General features: G+C 41.0%; 1 protein-coding gene across 1 annotated transcript; it reads right to left on the bottom strand.

Annotated features, from left to right (window-relative positions):
- Positions 1 to 2,795: 2,795 nt before the first annotated feature.
- Positions 2,796 to 18,839, bottom strand: LOC117270832 (apolipoprotein B-100-like). The gene is made up of 28 exons (XM_033648744.2): positions 18,750 to 18,839; positions 18,574 to 18,603; positions 17,868 to 17,980; positions 17,597 to 17,742; positions 17,340 to 17,487; positions 17,055 to 17,207; positions 16,792 to 16,916; positions 16,598 to 16,683; positions 15,496 to 15,940; positions 15,255 to 15,369; positions 15,026 to 15,172; positions 14,726 to 14,937; positions 14,408 to 14,603; positions 14,135 to 14,314; positions 13,821 to 14,024; positions 13,552 to 13,719; positions 13,244 to 13,449; positions 12,830 to 13,012; positions 12,606 to 12,736; positions 12,286 to 12,496; positions 12,032 to 12,204; positions 11,726 to 11,889; positions 11,518 to 11,627; positions 11,045 to 11,418; positions 4,771 to 10,806; positions 4,559 to 4,670; positions 4,156 to 4,342; positions 2,796 to 4,065 (listed from the first exon to the last, which is right to left on the bottom strand). Exons 1-28 carry the CDS (start codon positions 18,805 to 18,807, stop codon positions 3,082 to 3,084), a joined length of 11,397 nt encoding a protein of 3,798 aa, XP_033504635.2. The 5' UTR covers positions 18,808 to 18,839; the 3' UTR covers positions 2,796 to 3,081.
- Between the last annotated feature and the right edge of the window lie 945 nt (positions 18,840 to 19,784).

Below are 19,784 nucleotides of genomic sequence, written 5' to 3'. Positions count from 1 at the left end.
TCGTAAAACAATTAAAAACGCACTACACGACCTAATTAAAAGCTTGCGAAAAAAGACATGTTTTTAGTTTGCTTTTAAAAGAGAACACTGTTGTAGCAAACTGTAGATCATGTGGAAGAATATTCCAGAGAGTAGGACCGTCACGACTAAAAGCACCATGGGCTGAGAGGTGATTTTAGGTACGAGTAGACCTTTATTTGATGATCTAATGGCGATTTCTGGTGTGTACTCTGTGAGCATGTCAACGACAGAGGACAGAGCTAAACCATTAAAACGTTTAAAAACAATAAGAAATATTGTTGGGGCCAAATAGCATTGAAGTTTGTTTGGGGTATTTGTGGTAGATGTCCAATAGTTTATGTAGTCTTCTTTGTCTTTAGCTATAATTTGGTCGGGCTGAATTGTGTGAGGGTTTGTCTCTCTCTCTCTCTCTCTCTCTTTGTCTGCCAAAGCATATTTAAATGTAGAACATTTCACATTAATTACATTGCACTGACATTAAAAATAAACTAAAAGATAAACTCCTACAAGTCACAAGTTGGTTGAAACAATACCAACAGCAAACAAATACTCTCACCAATGTAATATAAACTTTGTATGAATTGATATGTTTTATGCCACCTGGTTTTCGGAGGTGCTGCAACCCCCTCAACACCCCTGTTTCCTTCCCCGATAATAATGATAATGATGATAAAGACAATTAAAACACTGTCTGCATTTTCTTAGTACTACATTAATTTAAAAGGTTGTGGAAATTTATCTTTAACTCCCCTTGACACAGAATTTGAATTGTCTCAAACTACTGTGGACTTACTTGATATTCGTGATACTATTTTGTGGCCTCTCAAAACAAAACAAAACTGTCAACTTTTGGAGCACCAACACAAATAACTCACATTATTTGCTAAGAAATTTCAATGTGTATGGGAACTGACAAAAAGGTAACACTTGAAATGTATTATTACAGACTCAAAAGGCGCAGTAACATTTTTTGTGTGCATCTAAATTACGTGCTGGTGCAACTGATGTATTAAGTTAGTCCAGAGCCCTGTCTTATAGTGGCCCCCTGTGGTTGCTAATAGAAATTACATTCGTGCGTCTGTTGTCTTATTCTTCAATCTGATATCCAACATAGAGAGCACAATTGTGCCAGCTTTAGAGTTTGAGACAAAGTTGTTGTGCTCTGCTATCCTGTTTACATTGGGGTCCTTGTACATACAATATCATATTGAAAACGCAATGACATGATTAAAAAAGAGTAACTTGAAGCAATTAAAGTATGCATTTTAACACAGTTCACAACACTGTACTCAGTTTTTTCTAAGTCTTTTTAGATCATGTCTCATCAATCTTAAAGGAACCTTAAATGATGAGGTAGCAGTATTTATCTAACATGATAAATTTTGCTCAACTTGATGCTGGTGCTTTGTCTGCTCATTAAAACATCTGTGTTGGGGAGATGGCGCCACAGATTTAACAATATTTAGATAGATTTTACCTTAATTTTTTAAAATAATAAACTTAGACATATAGTTACATTTAACTCAATGGCAGTTTTTTAAATTATGGGACATTTGCATATGGAAATGTATGTTACATACAAGACAAAAGTATGCCTTTATCTTGTATGAGTTATAAAGTGTAGTTTTGCACTAGATTCAGTTAAATTGTAGTCACCGATGTTTATTGTGTAAGGCAGAGAAATTGTCAACTTGGTCACGGAAAAATATAGTTATTGTACTTCAAATTGTATTTCAACTAGGGATGCACCGATCCGATTATCTGGATCGTATATTGGCCCTGATATCATCAAAGTAGATGGACCGGGTATCGGAAAATGCAACCTATACCTGAGGAGATCCTTTCCCTTTAAATCTATTGCGATACGAGCTACGTCATACGTCATGGAGCGAAGGAGAGAATCTGCTGTGTGGAGGTATTTCACACTATTTCAACTGCTGTTGCACAATTGTTTATTTTTGTTAAAAAATAAATAGTTCAGCATTGCATTAATCTGTTTCATCTTGTCTCATTTTATCTTAGGAAGGAACTGTGTAGTCATCAATGCCTGATGCTTCTAGTCTTTTCTGTTTGACATGTAAAGTATAGCTTTTTAGGTCAACCATGGTTCGGTATCGAGTATCGGCTGATAATCAAAGCCACAGCATCAGGATCAGTATCGAAACTGAAAAAGCTGGATCGGTGCATCTCTAAATTCAACCATACAATGTACACTCACTTTTAAAAAGAAAATTTATTTCAGTTATTTTTATTGTGCATTTCATATTGGATTTGGTACTGTGCAGTGTGTGTACTTACTGTTTTTTTATGTAAGGTGTCTGCACTGGTAACCTGGTCACTGTACAAGGTAGGTACTGTGTTTTTTATATTGTATTTTGTATTGTGCAGTGTGTACATACTGCTTCTATGTTAGGTGCATGGATTTACTGTAGTCTGCATTGCACCTTGAATTTTATTTATTGCATCAACTTATTATGTGTAGGTCTACAGAGGGAGATTAGTTAGCTTAATTTGGTGCAACCATGTTTTCATTTCTTGTAAATGATTAATGTCATTGCACACTGTCCTCTTATAAATCAAATAAACTAAGTTTATAAATGAAATAGTCTTGTCATTCCAAGATAAAACTACTTAGTTTGTTGTAACTATTCATGCATTCATACATTGTGGTTTATATGCTTCAGAAATCTATAGTTAGCTGTTTATGTCCTTGCAGAGGTAGGTAGTAGTGTCTTTAAACATTGTGAATAATGAATAATGACATTGCGACAATATTTAGTTAACACTTTATTTCACACCTCTGTCAAACACAATGATAGAAAAAGACACTTGCAACACATGGTATACAGGTTATTGTAAACAGTTGTTACATGTAATATCAGTATTATATGCTTCTTTCAGTGTTTAACCATCTATTTTTTAAATAAAACTAAACTTGATAACTTATTTTCATCCGTTTTTTTGTTTTGTTTATCAATTATTTTTATATTAATTCTTACACATTTATGTTTAGGTAATACTGTAGCATGTCAGTCTTTTACGCTTTTGTCGGAGATTAAATCAAAAATTAATCTCAAGCTTTCTACCCTTTACTTTTACATAGGATCTGTATTCAGCAGGAGCCTGCTCCAGATAGTCAGTAACGGTGCTGTGAAACTGATTCACTACAGATCTGAAAACATCCAGACTGTAATTAATGGTGTTATTTATAGACTCAGTGTCCACAGCTGTGTCTGCATACTCTGTGATACTTTTCATAAAGCTAACATACTGGTCATAGAAAGCATTAATGTAGACGGCAATGGCATCAAGGACATCAGACTTCAAGTTGTTGTCAACAAAGTCCTGAGCTTTGTCAACAACGAATTTTAAGGTGTCACCCAGTTTCTCAAGGAGCACATCTACACTCTCCAGGTGCTTCAGGAGACCTGCAATAGGATTAGGCGCAGTCTTTACCCAGTCCTTAATCTTGTCAATTATTTTGACTCCAGCCATGACATCACCAATGGGCATAGTGACCTGAATTTTTTTGGTCATATTGAGCATGGCACTGAAAGAATATTCTGCACTGACAGCCACCAGATGCATTGCCTTCTTTAGCATAGTAGTAATGCTGATGGTCACCTTATTGAGCACATCAATGAGAGGGGTCATCTCCTCAGAGCCAGGCAGTTTGACCTTGGTCTCCCTCAGGACCTTGATTACATCATCCAGGAAGACCTGAAGAGTCTTCTGGTACTGAGCAACAGTGTTCCTAAAGAGGATGGACACCTGGCTCAGATCTGGGGCATGGTTGTTTGCAATGTTATGGGCCTCCTCAGTATAATAAATAATAATACTCTTCAGCCGAGTAGCATGATTGACCCATTGATATTTCTCAGCAAAGCTAGAAAAACAAGAGATGATGACAGGAAGTCTTTCCTGAAGTCCGCTGAGCATGATGTCAGGGGCTTCCATGTTGAAGACCATCTTTAGATTCATTTTATCAACATCCTTGACAGAAGCTCTGATGGTGAAGACATCAACATCCTTCCCAGGATCGGACTGTTAAACAGAAAACAAAAACATTAGATGTGATGTAAAACTCTTGATCATTGTAACTGTGCATATATAATAACAGTATTAGATCCTTACAGCATAACGTCCGTAAAGCCTGGCATTCATCTGAGATGGGACCCTGCCTTGGAGCTGAACACCCAGAAAGCCAGTAGATGGGATAGAAATTGTGGCACTGATTCCATCTTTGCGGACAACGTAACGCAAGTTCACATCAGTGAAGGCAGGGCTGTTAATGTCCACATTCAGAGTGAGACGGGAGTCACTGTAGGGACAAACAGAAATGTGTCACTTTTCTGTAGTAAAGAAGGCAGCTTAACCCAAGAAAAAGACTTATTTGACAGAAAACAATCACAAATATCTTTAATCATATGGAGTCTTTTGTTGGGAAATGAGAAAAAAATGTGTGTAATCTGGAGCAATAAGTCATATTACAACTGTAAAATCCAAAATATATCACACATGATGCTTATCGTGTTACCTCAGTGTATGGGAGACAATGTGTTGAATGTCCATGGTCATATCAGTATGGGTGAAAACTGCCTTCCCAATCAGGCTTACGCCATCATTTTCAAAGTTAAGAATAATGGAAGCTGTTGAAGCACATTGAGGAAAAATTAGTTAAAAAAACAACAATTATGTTTTTTATTTAAGATGTAAAAGTTATATATGACAAAAATAAAAACAACTTACAATCCAGGTCATATTCCAGGAGGACAATGACCGAGGTGGCAGAGGACTTGAAGGTGACTTTGAAGACTGGAGCGTTACCCTCTACTTCAGCTGCGAAATTTGTGGTGTACAGTGGGCTGACAAACTTGCCATTGGTAGAGATCTTCTGCTTGGTGGCTGTCACCTCAGCAACAGTTTTTTCAAAGATGGTGAGGTCACCCAGGCTGCTTGGCTGAGACATGTCAATCTCAATATCAGCAGTCAAGGAAGATGTTGGTGCAAAGTCAATGGTAGCCTGGGCAACATGCTTCCCCTTGGTGTTGAAACTGAACACGTTTGCCTCATTGTTGCCAGTATACTTCAGTACTGCATAGACATGGCTCAGAGAGGCATCAACAGCAAGATTCTCATTTACATCCATGCTAATGACTTTGGTGGTGCCGTAGTTAAGTTTGGCGTCAACAATAACCTTGGAGGTGGAGCGAAGGCCATCATTATTCAGGTACAGATTAACATCATTATCCAGGACTCCCAAAACTAGACAGTCTTCAAGCACAGTGCCGTCCATGTTGGCCTTAGTAGATGACTCCATGGAAACATACGCAAAGGTTCCCTCCAGCTTCAGACTGTGGTCTATGTCGGCTTTTCCAACAGCCTTGATCAAAGGGATGTTGAAGTCACCCCTCATCCTCAAGGTTGAGACAGCATTTGCTTTGGTTTTGGTGTCTGCAATCAAATTTTGGTTTGCCTCCAGGTTAAGTATGGGCAGTGCAATCTTTGCAACAGTAGCCACAGTGGCTGCAGTTTCAAATGTCTCAGTACTCATGCTGATAGTGCTGTCATGAGTGCCTTCAATGTGACGATTTTCAAGGGACAGGGAATTGGCCAACTTGATTCCTCTCTTGGTGGTGAGGCTGGTGGTGCCATCAAGTTTAGCTTGTAGACTATCAAACACAGAGGCTGTGGTAGCTCCCAGACGGAACACAAGATCATCCTCAGCATAGAAACCAGCATTGACATTCAGATTAATGATGGCAGACTTGACGGACAGCTCTGTAATTAGGTTGCCCATAGAGGGAATCTGGATCAGACCAATCATATCAACGAGGGGGGCAGCCTGGCTTTTCTGGTAAACAGTCTTGGTATCCACATTAAAAGACTGCTCAGGAGTGGTCAAAATGTATTTCAGCCTGGTTTGGTCATACAAGTCAAGATCACTGATAGCTGGGGTACGGAGGTTAACAAGTGGAATATAAAACTCAGGAATGCTCATGGGCCTAGTCAGGAAATCAAGGTTTGCTTCTCCTTCTACAGCAGCAAGGATGACAGCCTCTCTCTCATTGTTGTCTACAGTAAAGTTCCAGAACAGTTTGTACTGATTAAGACGAGCCAGAGCTACAGTGTTCATATGTTGTCTGTCAGGCCTGAAGGTTGCAGAGTAATCATTCTGCAAATCTATTTTGACAGTAAGAGCATCATTAAAATTGACCTTGGTGTTTCCCTTAGCCTTATTCTGAAAGCTAAACACAAAGGCTTTGGGACTGAGAGCAACATCGATCACATTGGATACGTCTCCATTGACAATACCAGTTAAATCTGTGTTTTGGGTTGCCTTGAGCTCAAGCTCCATGTCATGCAGATTGGCATTTACTGATCCCACTAAAAGGTTGTTTTTGATTGTTGGGCCTTCTGCTTCAGATCGAAAATCAAACTTGAAATGACTGAAGATGACAAAATCAGTACTCACGGTCTGCTTCATCTTCAAAAGGAATGTATCTGTGTCACTAATGAAGGTCAACTTGACAGTACTTGGATTGACAGTGACTTGCAGGTCACTCTTATGGGTATTCTCATGTGAGTTAATGGTGGTAATACCCTGACTTCCAACAGTTATCGTGATAGAAGTACCTTCCTGGCAGGCCACAGCTTTTTGAGTTACAGATGTCTCACCAGCGATGCCCATGTTAGGGAGGTTGAGCACATGTTTATAGGAAGTGTCAGTAGTGGCAGATAAGCCACCCTTAGTAGTCAAAAAGCCTTCATTTAAGAGCTCAGCCTTGTAAGGTGCTGTGGTGGCCTTCGCTGTGGTCTTGGCTGAGGCCTGGGCAGAGAAGTCAAAAAATGTCACAGATGCATGGTGGTCCAATGCAAGAAAATTGTGAGTGAACTTAAGGGTCTCAGCAGCAATCACACGATGCCCCTGGACAACAGCAATACGAGCAGTGGAATCCAGGTTGAAGTTAAGGATTTCAAATCTTGGAGATGTTCCTTGGGAAGTCAGAAAAGCTGTCAGCTCAGGAGTCTCATCTATGTCAGGAGAGCTTTGGACTTCAACAGCATTCCTAACAGTGTAGATAGGGGTGTTGACTTTTATCTCATAACTCATTTTACCAAATCCTGGAATCATGATTTTACTAGGAATGACTGGCAGTCTGAATGTTGGGAGTTGGAGAGTCTTAACAAGTTTCTCTGCTGGAACATGAGGAAGAGTGGGGAAGGAGAACTCAGGTACAGTGATCTCAGGGAGTGAAAACTCAGGCATGGCAGGAAGGTAATTCAAAGTCAGGTCTTCAAACAAAGCATCCATATCAAACATCTCCTTCTCAAAGTTGAGAATGTAATCAATTAAGTCGATGATTCTTTGCTTGATGTCATTAGGTGAGATGGTGGTGGCATGCACAGTGTGGAAGCCCAAGATAGTAAACTCAGGGATGTCCAGCTGTGTTGGTATTTCAAACTGGTGAAGCTTATCCATGCTGAACTTCATGGAAGGCACAAGGAGATCAGTGAAAGGAATGGTGAAAGATGGCATGTTCAACTCGGCTGTTCTCAGTCCAGTAATTAGCCCCTCAATGATTTGTAATATCTCACTGACAATTTTTTGCTGAGGTGCCACATTCTTTATCATTTCAACCATACTGGTGAACATATCAGCAGCAGTGGTTGTGAACTCAGTAAAGCACTTCCTTGCCAACTGCAAATAAGAGAAAATTTCAGCATTGATGTCCAATTTTGCTATTTCCTGCTTTGCAATTTCAGCATATCCCTTCAGATTAGTTAACACAACCTGGTCAATGATATCCTTCACATATTTCATAAATTCTGCAATCTTAATTTCTCTCACTTGTTCCACAAAACCTCTAACTGACGATAAGATAAAGTTGGCAAAATTTCTTGTGGCCTCAAGTTTCTGGGGGATTTCAAGAGACCTTATAAGGTCATTCACATAAGCAGTGTACTTGGCCATCATTCGATTGGCGTGATCTAAAAAGTCATTGTAATCAAATGAATTCAACTTCTGCTCCATTATGCCAATATATAAATTCAACTGTGAAATTATATCTGTAATCTCAGTTGTTTTTAAGTAGTTGATAGCACCATGGAAGATTTCCATGAATTTGGTAGGGATATCTGCATCCTTTACCATCTTGGCTACAGCCCTGAAGGTTTCCTCAATTCTAAACTGCTCAATGAGCTCCGTAACCTTTTCCAAGACAGTCTGAACATATTTGTCAACCTCAAACTTGACAATCAACTCTCTTAGCATGGCATAGAGTGCATTGATCTTTCCTGGAACATCAAGGTCCTGGATCATTCCCCCAATGTAATTTGTTATATCACTGAGAATCTCTGTGGGAATCTGACTCAGTAGTTCCTCAATGTGAGCTTTAAAGTTGATGGAGGAAATGTACTCCTTCAGGTCAAATATAAATTTCTGCATGTCGAAGTTTTCAATTACTTGTTTCATATCAATTAGGATCTCCTGTAGATGAGCCTTGATTTCATACTTGGAATCAATATCACACAAGAATGCGATGCTGCTGCCCTTCAGTTTTTCCAGGTCGATCTGCTGAATCATCTCTTTCATGGTATCAATCACATACACAACAATAGCCTGGATGTCATACTCCTCATTAATGCTATTCAGCTGTTCCTGGATCTTCTGAATGAGGGTTTCAGGGAATGTGCCACTACCAGTAATCTCTTTCATGAGATCAGCAAAGTGCTGGATATAAACTGTGAGATCAGCCAATAGTTTCTCAACGGAAACCTTCAGATTTCTCAAAGAGGTTTCCATATCCTCCATGGAGATGACATAGTTTTGGGTAAAATCATCCAGATTCTGTTTCATCTGAACGAGGTTGCTTTCTATATTCAGATTGGTATAAAATTCCCCTATATTTTGTGATAAGTCTTCAAGTTTGGTCCAGATGTCATCGTTGTCAATGTAGTCTTGCAGTGTCTCTGCAACACGTACAACAAGCAACTTGATGCTTTCCAAGAAAGCAGAAATACTTTCAACAATAGGAAACTCAATGATGTGAGTATTTGTGCTCTTATCATACTTGAGGAAGCCAGAGATGGTAAATTCCTGGTTCTCTGTGGAGTCTGTGTTGAGTATGTTTGTGAGGATGGTGCCAGAAACCTCAATTCCAGCTCTCTCAGCAGTGTTGTAAATACTCAGCTCCTGATTGAAATTGTTGTCATTCAATTTAGCCTTTGTTTTAAAACTGGACTTTTGCTCTGGGAGTGACAGAACAGTATCCATGTTGTTGTTAATGACCGTCTCAAGCACAAAACCGTTATCAAGCTGCTGGTTTACTGATGCTCTGAATTCATGTGAGTTAGCAAAGGCTAGGGGTTGTGCTTTAAGGAGGAACTTGCCATAGAGCTGGGCACTGTGCTTTCCATACATGGTCATGTCTCCATCAGAATTGAAAATGGCGTCAAGGTTAAAATCAAAAGGAACAATGCTGCAACGGATGGTGTGGTCAAAGCACATTGGCTGGGAGTTGAAGCGGGCATCATTGGTGATTGTGGCAGCAAGGCCAATAACTTCAAGCTCAGTGTTTTGGCTCATGTGGGTTCCAAAGAGTTTTCCAGTGGTGCTGCACTTAGCATTACCAGTCATATCAGCATAATTTACCTGATAGGTGTGCTTGATCTCTTCCTCACCATAGGTTGTTTTCATGCTTCCAGTCAGTTCCATTTTGTAAAGCTCTGCCTGCAGCTGAGCCTCATTATTGAAGTTGGCCTCCAGAAGTTTCAGGTTGTTTTGAACATTAACAGAGGCAGTATAGGGTTTCAGGTCAATGGTGATATCATGAGTGTAGGAGGAATACTCACTGACAGTGGCTTCAGCCTTTGAGTTGAAGTCAAGACTAGAGAGAGTGATGGTCAGAGTGTTGGCATTATCGACCTTTGTGTCGTGCATTGCAGCCTTGTTGGTAATAGATAGAGTAGCCTTTGAAGCATCAAGCCCACCATTGAAGGTGTTTTCCAGGGACAGGGGGCTCTGGAGGGTGGTTGTTCCACTTGTGGTCAAACCATCCTTATTCATTTTCAGAGTAGCCTTGTGAGTAGCCTCATTCTCAAGGAGCTTCATTGTGGCATCACTGTTTACAGCCAGACCATTGACATCAAGAGAGGCAGTCAGCAGAGAGTAAACACGGTTTTCAGAGTGGTCTGCGTTCGTCTCCATTCTCATGACAACTTCATCAGCACCAGCAGAGGCTTCAGCCTGGTTGCGGATCGTCACGCCAAGAGCAAGGGCATTTGCATCACATTTCAGTGACAGCTTGCTGTCTTTGAAAGAAAGCTCTGCAACATGGGTCAAGGTGTCTTCAAAGGCATTGGTGTTAGACACAACTGAGAATTCACCATTGGCCAGGTTTGCTGCAATTGTGTTCTGGGCATTAACAATGGTGGAGTCAACCTTGACGGTGGAGTCAATCGTTGCCTCTGGCCTGAATGGGTAGACGGCTAACACCTGCGTTGAAGTGGTCTTGGCATACATGGGTCCAGCCTTGAACATTCCAACAAAGCTGCTGTCAGCAGAGATTTCTTCAGTGTTGAATCCAGTCATGCCAGTGTGCTCGAGTGCCATACTGAGACCCAGTGGGCTACTGGCTTCAATCTTGCTGCTTGATTTCAAATTGATTTTGTCTGTGATGGTTGCATCCTCAACAATACTAATACTGGCTTCAAGGAATTTATGAGTCAAAGAGCTTTTCAGCTCGGCCTTGATGGAATCAGTGATGGCCAACATTCCAGAGCCTAAATAAAACACAAAGGAAGAAAAGATTAATGACAACTGATAATTGCATAGTGGGATTACTTCTCGTGAAAAATGAGATTCTAATCCATTAGTTTAGCAAGTTTTTACAAACATTGTAACTCAAATCAAGTCACATTGTTTCGCATCAGTGAAAGTTGGTAATTGCAGCTGAACACTGCTCCACCAAGAGTGAAAGACACAATTTTAAATTTATGAATGATAATCACAATAAAATACCTTCAGTCTGTATTGAGAGGATGTCAACTGGGGAGGTTCCTTTCACATCAAACTTAGCTGAGTAGCTTGGAGTCTCCACAACATCTTTGCCTGCAGCCATTGAGGCCTCCATGTCATATAGGTTGCTCTTCATCAGTGTTGAAACCTCAGCTTTGCCGAAAAGAGGAATGGACAGTGTAATGTCCTCAGGGACAACAAGCTCTGGGATTGGAATTTCCATGGAGGCGATCTCCAGTCCAAACTGGGGTAGAGACACGCTAAGTGTGGTCAAAACTGGTGGGAAGTTAAGCTCCTCTGTTGACTTTCCTCCAAGAGGGAGAGGGATAGCAATGGTGAGGCGCTCGTTGTTGAAGTAGTAGACAGCCTTTGCCTCACTGTTAGGATAAAACAAAAAGATTAAAAAATATACTTACAACAGTAACATTTTCTGAAACTTAAAATTATTGATATTAAACGAGATCTTTCAGACTTACGCATTGAGGAACAGCATCTCTGGCAGTGAAATCTCAGGAATATCTGGCACTCTGAAGCTCTCGATATAAGGGATATCAGCACCATATCTTTCCATGTGGTTGTTTGTTGCCTGAAGAAGAAGTAATTTTTATTTTAGACTTTCTCCGATCAACATCGAATCAAAGATGATCTGTCAGTCAAAATAACTGTAAAATCAAAGATTCGTACCTCCACAAATGCCTTGAAGATTTGGTAGAGTGACATTTCAGTCCCCCCTACTGGCATGTCAAGAACATCATTACCATACTTTTTAATCTTGTCAGTGTATGGAAGAATGCCTGAGATGTCAGAGTTCATGTCCGACTTTAATTCAATCTCAATTTTGCTGGCACCTGTAAAGAAAATTGAAAAAGAATACCGGAAAATTAGAAAGAGAAAGATGAGTGTCACCTTGTTTGGATCAACTATTTATGACCCAGGTTAAAGTGAAAATATGCCAGCAGGAAAGATATAGTAAATTGAAAGTTATATTACCATATTTCATTTTGATTTTCTGCTCAGAGCTGGCATCCATGACTTTGATTTCATTCTTGAGCTCCAATTCCAATTCTTCATCACGCTTCATGTTCGCAGTAATGGTGGCATCAGCATTGATTGAGGGGACAAGAAGTTGGACTTGCAGCATACCTTCCTTCATTTCCTTCAGACTGAAAAATGTACCAGGGAGTTAGTGTACTTTCAGTGATGAGAGGGACATTATTTTTTATGATTTATGGTTGATTTCTTACTTGGCACGGCCAACCAGGGAGAGCTGAGGGATGTTCTTGTTTATCAAGTCAAGAGAAATGGAGTGAGTTCCTTTTCCCTTGGTGTTTCCATCAACAACACCCAGCCTGAGTCCAGCCTCCACATCATAGTCAGGGATCTGGATGTCAGCTGTGATGACATTCTTCCTTCTGTTATATTTCATGATTGCTCTGGCTTCAGTGGGTGCTGCGCCTGTTGTTGACCAACCACGAGGTTAATATTATGAACGCCAATAAACAGTAAAGCTTTTCCTAACCGAGTAAGTGATACATCAGAAAGATTTTTCAATATAGTTCGTTACCTTCAGCCCTCAGAACAAACTTCACAGAGTCAACCTTCTGCCGGCCCTCTTCTCCTTCCCTGAGGAGCTCGTAGGCAACAGTGGCTGTGTACTCAGTGACTTCACCAGTAGGGTGGAGCTCCACAGCGAATCTGTGTAGATAATGCAATTAATTTAGCAGTGTTCCAAGGTTACTCTTTGTTAAAAGACAATTTTGTGCTGGTTGTTGAGAAAGTCTTGCTCACTTGCTGTCTCCAGTGAAGGGGAAGTAGGGGGCTGTCTCCTGAGAGAAAGCATCAGTGTACTGCAGAGCAGTGCAGTATTTCATTCCAGCGAAGAAAGGAGTGCACTCGCTGACATCAACCTTGTCCATCAGCATAGGGGGGATGGTCTTCACCTCTGATCCAGTCACTGCCACCAGGGTGTTTCTAAGTTTTAATGCAGAAAAGTTAAAATGCAACTTTGGCTGTTTTAATCTAACTGTAGAAACGTTGAAATTGTTTCAATCAAGACAAGATCCTCGAAATTATTTGTGTGAGGCCAGATGAAATAACATTTTCCCCTTTATACATCATATTAACTTATTTAACAGTTGCAGTACAACCACAGCTGCAAAGCACTTTCTGACTTGTGTTTTCGTTAGTTTCACTTAGGCTTACGTGATTTTGATGACTTTCACAGGATTCACTGGAGCAGGGATGGTCAGCTTGACATTGTCAGGGCCCATGGAGATCTTGGCACTGAGCCCACTTTCATGGAAAAAGTTGGTGTGCATCTCTAATCCAGAGTTGACATATTCAGGGATGTGGGAGCCAACATGAGTTACAAACTCAATGCCAGCGGAAGGCATGAAGGTCACCTCACTCTGCATGGACACACAGGAGAAATGTGAAGAGCTGTGTTGATGCAGTTTATTAAAAGAAAAAAAAGTTATTGGTGGCATTTAAACACATTTTTGGATAATTACCATGTCTGAAGCAATCTGAAGTCCTCCCTTGATGCCAGGGGTGAAAGCACCAGACAGTTCAATCCTCAGAGGCACACCAGTGAGAGTGGGCAGGAAGAATTCATTGTCCATGAAGATGTAGTGGGCAAAGATTGTGTTGTCAGCCTTGGTCATCAGTGCCTTCATGATCTTTGGCAAACAAAGAACACATCAGACATTTAAATCATTTACATGATTTTCTGTCAATGCAAATTGTCATAGTCAAATATGCTCTTTAAAAAGTAACTAACATCAGTTGGGAACATCTTGAACATGCTGTCAATCATCATGGCAGCAGAGTATGCCATCTCCTCCATTTCCTGGGTCTTCAGATATCCCAGCTCATTTCCGAAAAGCCTCAGATAAACCATTGCCTCTGGAGACTCTGCCATCTTCATGTCCCTGACCAGTTTGTTGAGGTTGCGTCCGATCTCCCTCATCAAGTTTTGTGAGGCCTAAACACAGAAGTGTTTGCTCTGTTACAAGATTTTTCCTTTATCAAAAAACTGATGATCATAATTAGAGTTGTTTTAATCATGTGGACAAAGCAGTTTGGTTTGAGTACCTGTCTCTTCATCCTGTTGTTCTTCAGAGCAGGGAGAATGTTCTGCAGGATCTCACTGACTCTGACTGGCATGTTGTCAGAGACAAAGTACATTGTCTTCAGGGCAGTGTCAGGGAAGAAGCCATTCTTTCCAAACAGGGCCTCAACAGTTGGCTCAAATCCTTTCCCCTCCATACCAATCTGTGAAGGTGACAACATTTTTTCAGTGTCACAGCTTAGCTGACTGAAAACTTCTCAAAGCACACTTGGGATTAAAACACCTCAAATGTTTACCTCCATCATGTCGATGTCAAAGCCAAATGCCTTCAGAGTCATTTCAAGCATGAGCTCCTTGGGCAGGTAGCTGGTACCCTCAAAGATCATGTTGCCCTCCACAGATCCCATTTTGTAGTTGCGAGAGAACTTGGTGGGGTCCATGGTGGATCCGATCTCGTTACCCTGCAGGGCATCAAGAATCTTCTGTCTCAGTCTGTAGGAAAGAACAAAGTGTTACTATTAAACATCTGATGGTTATCCATTTAGGACACCCACTTACCATGTAGTGAAACAACACATTAAAAACATGTATATAAAAAGCTGCTTTTCACTCACTCTTGGGTCTCTGGCTCAGTTGAGGACAAAATGTTGGTGATGTGGGAGATCACAAAGCTTTTGACTTGTTTGTCCTGCTCCTTGGGCAAGGCATCAGCCAGCTGGGCCAGCTCAGTGGGCTGGGGGTCCTTCATAAGCACCAGATATGCAGCAATACGCTTTTGCATGGGGCTAGCGCTGTCCAAAAGCACCTGCATGAGAACCTCTCTGCCCTGTGAGCATTAAACATGGATGAAATGAGTAACCAGTAGAAGTAATTACTCCAGTGATGTGTCAAAGCTTTGAAATAATTTGACTCACCTCCTCTGGGACGGGAGTCAGCCTGAACACTTGGATGGCAGCCTGCTGCACAGCTGGGGAAGCAGCAGGTTGGTTGACACACTGGATCACAGCAGATCTGAGTGCAGGACCAGCAGATACCAGCGCTGGAGCCATGTTGCCAATAACCTAGAATCAAATGACACTTTTATATTGTGCACATTGGTGTCAGCAGTCACTGAAATGTTGATCTATAGGGAAAGTTACCCACTCTCAATGTCATGAAAGTGTTTTCCTTGTCACCAGAGCAGTCACCCAACTGGGCAGCCATGAACTCAGCAACTGAGAAGATCTCAGGGATCAGTTTTCCCTCAGCTTTGTAAAACCTGTCGAAGTAAAAAAAGACATTTAGAATTTAAAGCCTTTGTATCTTATTTCACAGAGTGGAAAACGTCTGCTGAAATATTATTTAGATATTAAACCTGGAATAAAATGTGGTTAACTTCACTCACCTCTTGACAACATTGCTCAGGGCGTACATGATGGGCTTGCTGGGCTTGTATTTGGCCATCTCAAGCATGTCATTGATCAGGAGGTCAGAGGGATTGGACACGAGTCCCAAAGCAAAAACACTGGCATCCACTTCAAGTGAGGAGGTGTCAAAAGTCCTGAGGATCTGCATGATGGCACTGCTGCACTCAGGGGTTCCACACTGCACCAGAACCTGGTAAGTCAGGACACGGGACACTGCAAGAGCCTCTGGAATGGCGGGACTCAGGGTCTCAGTCTTCATTCCACGGACCATAGTGACAAGCTTGTGGAAGAGGTGGGCCCTCCTATCACCCTCGGTCGCGGGCAGATTGGCCAGTTCTCTCACGAGGTTCAGAGCTGCTTCTTTGTCCTGGAAAACACTCTTGTCCTCGACAACTTCCATGTGAAGACCCTTGACAATGCCACCTATGATACACAAGGACAAGGTTTGAGTTGTTCAGTAGAGTGCAGATGTCCAGCAAGCGTCTGGCGGCATGTGGGTGGGAAACAGTGCAGGGTCAGCTAAGTGTCTGGCATATGTGCATGATATGTTGGAGGTGAAGAGAATATAAAAATGGGGACCTATTTATCTCGTATTGTGCCTACCTTCAGTGGATCGAACCATAGATGGCATGAAATTAATCTGCAAATGCTTTGGTTCAAAATGAGACCAAACTTTTCTATGGTGTCACTTTTTGAGCCATGAGAAAAGCCAAAATGATGCCTGAAACAGACTCGGTAAGGTTTATTTATATGCTTGCCAATTGCTGGGTATGCCTTTTGCAATGTGATTAGCAGTTGTTGATCACTTGTGACCCCTACCAGCTGGTTAACAGGAATAAGGAGTCAGTAGACTGTGATGTGTAAAACACAGGCTTTTAAAAAATTGTGAATTACCACAGCCATGAGAGGTTTGTGAGCTTACGTACATGAATGTGCACATTCATGTCCTCAGGTCCTCACTGTGTAGCATGTTCAAGTGCACACGTACACTTAACTGAATGCATGATCCTCTCTAGCCTTTTGCCTGGTGGAGATAATTAGCCTTAAATACAAAGAACAGAGATAAGAGGAGGAGCTTACTGCGGTCAAAGACTCTGTCATCGTGAGCAGAAACCTCAACCAGATTCAGTGCCTGTTTTGCAACATTGGTAACTCCGTATTCTCTCCTGTGGAGAGACAACACAAGGTTGTAAAGTACAGTGGAATAACACATATCAGTTAGTCCACTTACATAAAGGAACACAGTATAGAGTACAGATTAAGCTTGGACTTACTTGTGAGAGAAGGGAATGAGGATGTGGTTCTCAATGCAGGACCCAGAGGTCATGTGTTTCTTCTCATTGTCAAATTTGTAGTTGCAGGTCTGAGAGCTCCTGACCAGCTGGGCAAGAGGGTAGTGCTGAAAGAGAAAGAATCCAGTTTGTCTACTGATTTTAACAACACTGTAGATGTTCAGTGTACTGTTGTTGTTTGCTCTTTTTTGATGTTACTAGGAAAAATGGAATTGTCAGCATTTCGTGTTGCTTGGATATCTTACCATGCCAGAGATAAGAGCCAGGGGGCTGGTGTGATCTCTTATGGGGTTGAATTTGTCACAGCTGGACAGGTCCCTGGTGAGGCTGATGTCAGTTGCAATGTCCTCTCTAGCGTTGATGGAGTAAGTGGTCTTGCACTTGCCGTGGATGGTGGGCTGAAATTGGTAGGAATAGAGATTTGAAAACAATGTAATTGCTGTTAAATTCTTTCTACAGTTTTTGAGCACATGAGCAGGTGAGAGGTGTTTCTGTCTTTTTTTGTAGCATACAGTATTAAGGAGACTTACCATGTTCTTTTTCTCGTTTTCTTCCAGCAGAGGCACAGCGAGGGCAGAGATGATGCCCCTCTTGATGTTCAGGATTGTTGTTGTCTCACCGTCCTCGGGATACAGCTTCACATCATACACACCTTCAACCACAACCTTCAGAGGATATCTATAGAAAATGTGAGACTTTTACCATTAAGTCCTTTAGCAAATTTGTTTCATTGCACAATATGTGTTCACGTGAATGAATATGTCTTATTGAAAAACTTTGAACGTACCTCTCCATTTCAGCAGCAAAAGCATCAGAGCTTGGTGCAGGACCGAACACAGGTTTGCCCTCTGCGTCCATGTCGATCACCTCACTGAGACTACAGTCAGTGGTGCGGATGATGAAACGACAAGTCTGAGGTACTTCAATTTCAACCTGTTCAAAAAGATCATTTTAGCTGCTAGATATCCTGCACAAAGCAAAGGATCCATCTTAAATGGATTTAAAACAATGAATGAATGAATAAAACAATGAATTTAGCTCTCAAAGCACAATAGTACCTTGCAAGTGGCCTTAGGTCCATTCCTGAGGTGTGAAGCACCGGTGATAGCATTCAAGGACTCAGCTTCGTACAAGTATTCATACTTGTGGTTGACGTTGTACCTTTGGTTTACTGGAAGAGGATGTAGAGTTTCATGTTAGATATCAGTACGCTGCAAGTACTGTGAGAAAGTGCCCTAAAAATTCAGCAATTCAGATAAGACATCATGTTTTGTTTTACGTCAGTAATTTGAGAAAAAAACTACTTTGTGTATGAGATAGCATCAATGTTCAGTTATGTTTAATATCCTAAATCAGTGGTTCCCAACTGGTCCAGCCACAAGTTCCAGATTTCTCCGTAGTCATTACTTCAAGGTCCACACAGTTTAAGACATTCAGCGTCATACTTGCATCTGGCCATGTTGTCCAGCTAGTTTGCAGTCTCTGTCAAGTAGCTGTCTGTTAGTCACTCACTCTAAGGCAAGAAACGACACTTAAAAATGCAGCTCTGAGCTGGAATTTCACCGTACTTCAAAATGAAGAACGTTTCTTACAAACTAAACACGTTTGCAAGTCACTTGCAGTCAATTCAGAATGGACCCATGACCCACTCTTGGAACGCAACCCACCAGTTACGAACCACTGTCCTAAACAATAATAGAGGGTAATGTCAGATAGCTACGTGTTCAAGTTGTGTAATTAATACAGGAAAACCGTAGCACTTACACAAGCATGTTCCCTGCTCCTCTTGGGCATCTGTAAAGACAATCATAAGAAAATTAGATTTAAAACTCCTCATTAGAATAGAGTTTTTGCTTTGTTGTGTTTGCTTCAAAACTATTATATTATATTCATGATATTCACAATCAAAAGTAATATGATGTAAATTTAAAAATACTTACAAGCCAAGGTGAGTGTGGTAAGGAGTAGTGAAAGACAGAGCTTTGACTCCCCCATCATGGGCTCTCTGCAACTCTCCCTTACGCTCCTTTGGTGAGTACTCAGACGAGACTGAGGCCCCTATGTCTTCATCTGTCTTTTATACCAAAAGTGTTCTGTGCGGGGGGTAGGTGGGAACTACATACAGCACTGTCCCAGCTCCAAAGTCCACTCTATACGTATGTGTGGAGGGACAAAGGCAACTAGTTTCATAAGGTTTTCCTTGAATAGGATTGCAAAGTTTCAGAATCTGTTTTTATGTAGGTTAAAAGCCACTAGATTGAGCATAGTGTTTTTTTTTCAGTGACAGGTTTAAATATATGTATAATATATTAAGTAACAAATACTAGTCTGAGATAGTATGATATCAAATTGTCATGTAATACCCTGTTATTGCTTCTCAGGCTAAACATAAATGTGTAGTTGTGTGTTTCTTAATACTTCCAAAAGTCTCATTACAGTGGATGCTAAAGATGCACCTTGGTTTAAATCAAAACTGCAGCTGCACCAGCACATTTTAAAGCACATTTTAATCGACTATTAATTTCATCTTTTACATGACATACTATACAATCTGATGATACTATGGCTTCTGCATAATCATGTAGTTAAAGTGCTTACTCAGATGTATAACCCAGAAACGGTGGAATTATGCCCCCTTGCAACTGATAAGGAGCTGTAACACTGAACTTGAACAGTTTGTTCTTAAGCATCTTGTGAAAGGAGTGGTGGACTACAGTCTCTGTCAGTTGTATAGACGCGATGTTACGCACAGTGAATTAGACTGACTGATTGATTAATTGATTGATTTTTATTTGTGTCATGCACACGTACATATGCCCAACCCTATTGGGTTTGCAAGACACCATTACAATTTTGTTGCAGTAACAATCAAAAGTACATGTCATTGAACTACTCAGTCCAGAAACAGAATACTCCGGCTTCTATCCCAGGCCTGTCAAAGAAATTCAGCCACAAAAAAGGTTCCCTTTCTGAAA

Source organism: Epinephelus lanceolatus, chromosome 13 (genome assembly GCF_041903045.1).
Source record: "Epinephelus lanceolatus isolate andai-2023 chromosome 13, ASM4190304v1, whole genome shotgun sequence".
Lineage (NCBI taxonomy): Eukaryota > Metazoa > Chordata > Actinopteri > Perciformes > Serranidae > Epinephelus > Epinephelus lanceolatus.
This window is presented reverse-complemented; position numbering and strand designations above follow the sequence as displayed.

Coding starts and splice junctions, on each gene's coding strand:
- LOC117270832 (XM_033648744.2), bottom strand. CDS start 18,807: ATGATGGGGGAGTCAAAGCTCTGTCTTTCACTACTCCTTACCACACTC. Junction 4,671..4,770: donor CCTGGAATATGACCTGGATT/GTAAGTTGTTTT, acceptor GTGCTTCAACAG/CTTCCATTATTCTTAACTTT. Junction 4,066..4,155: donor GGCTTTACGGACGTTATGCT/GTAAGGATCTAA, acceptor TCTGTTTAACAG/TCCGATCCTGGGAAGGATGT.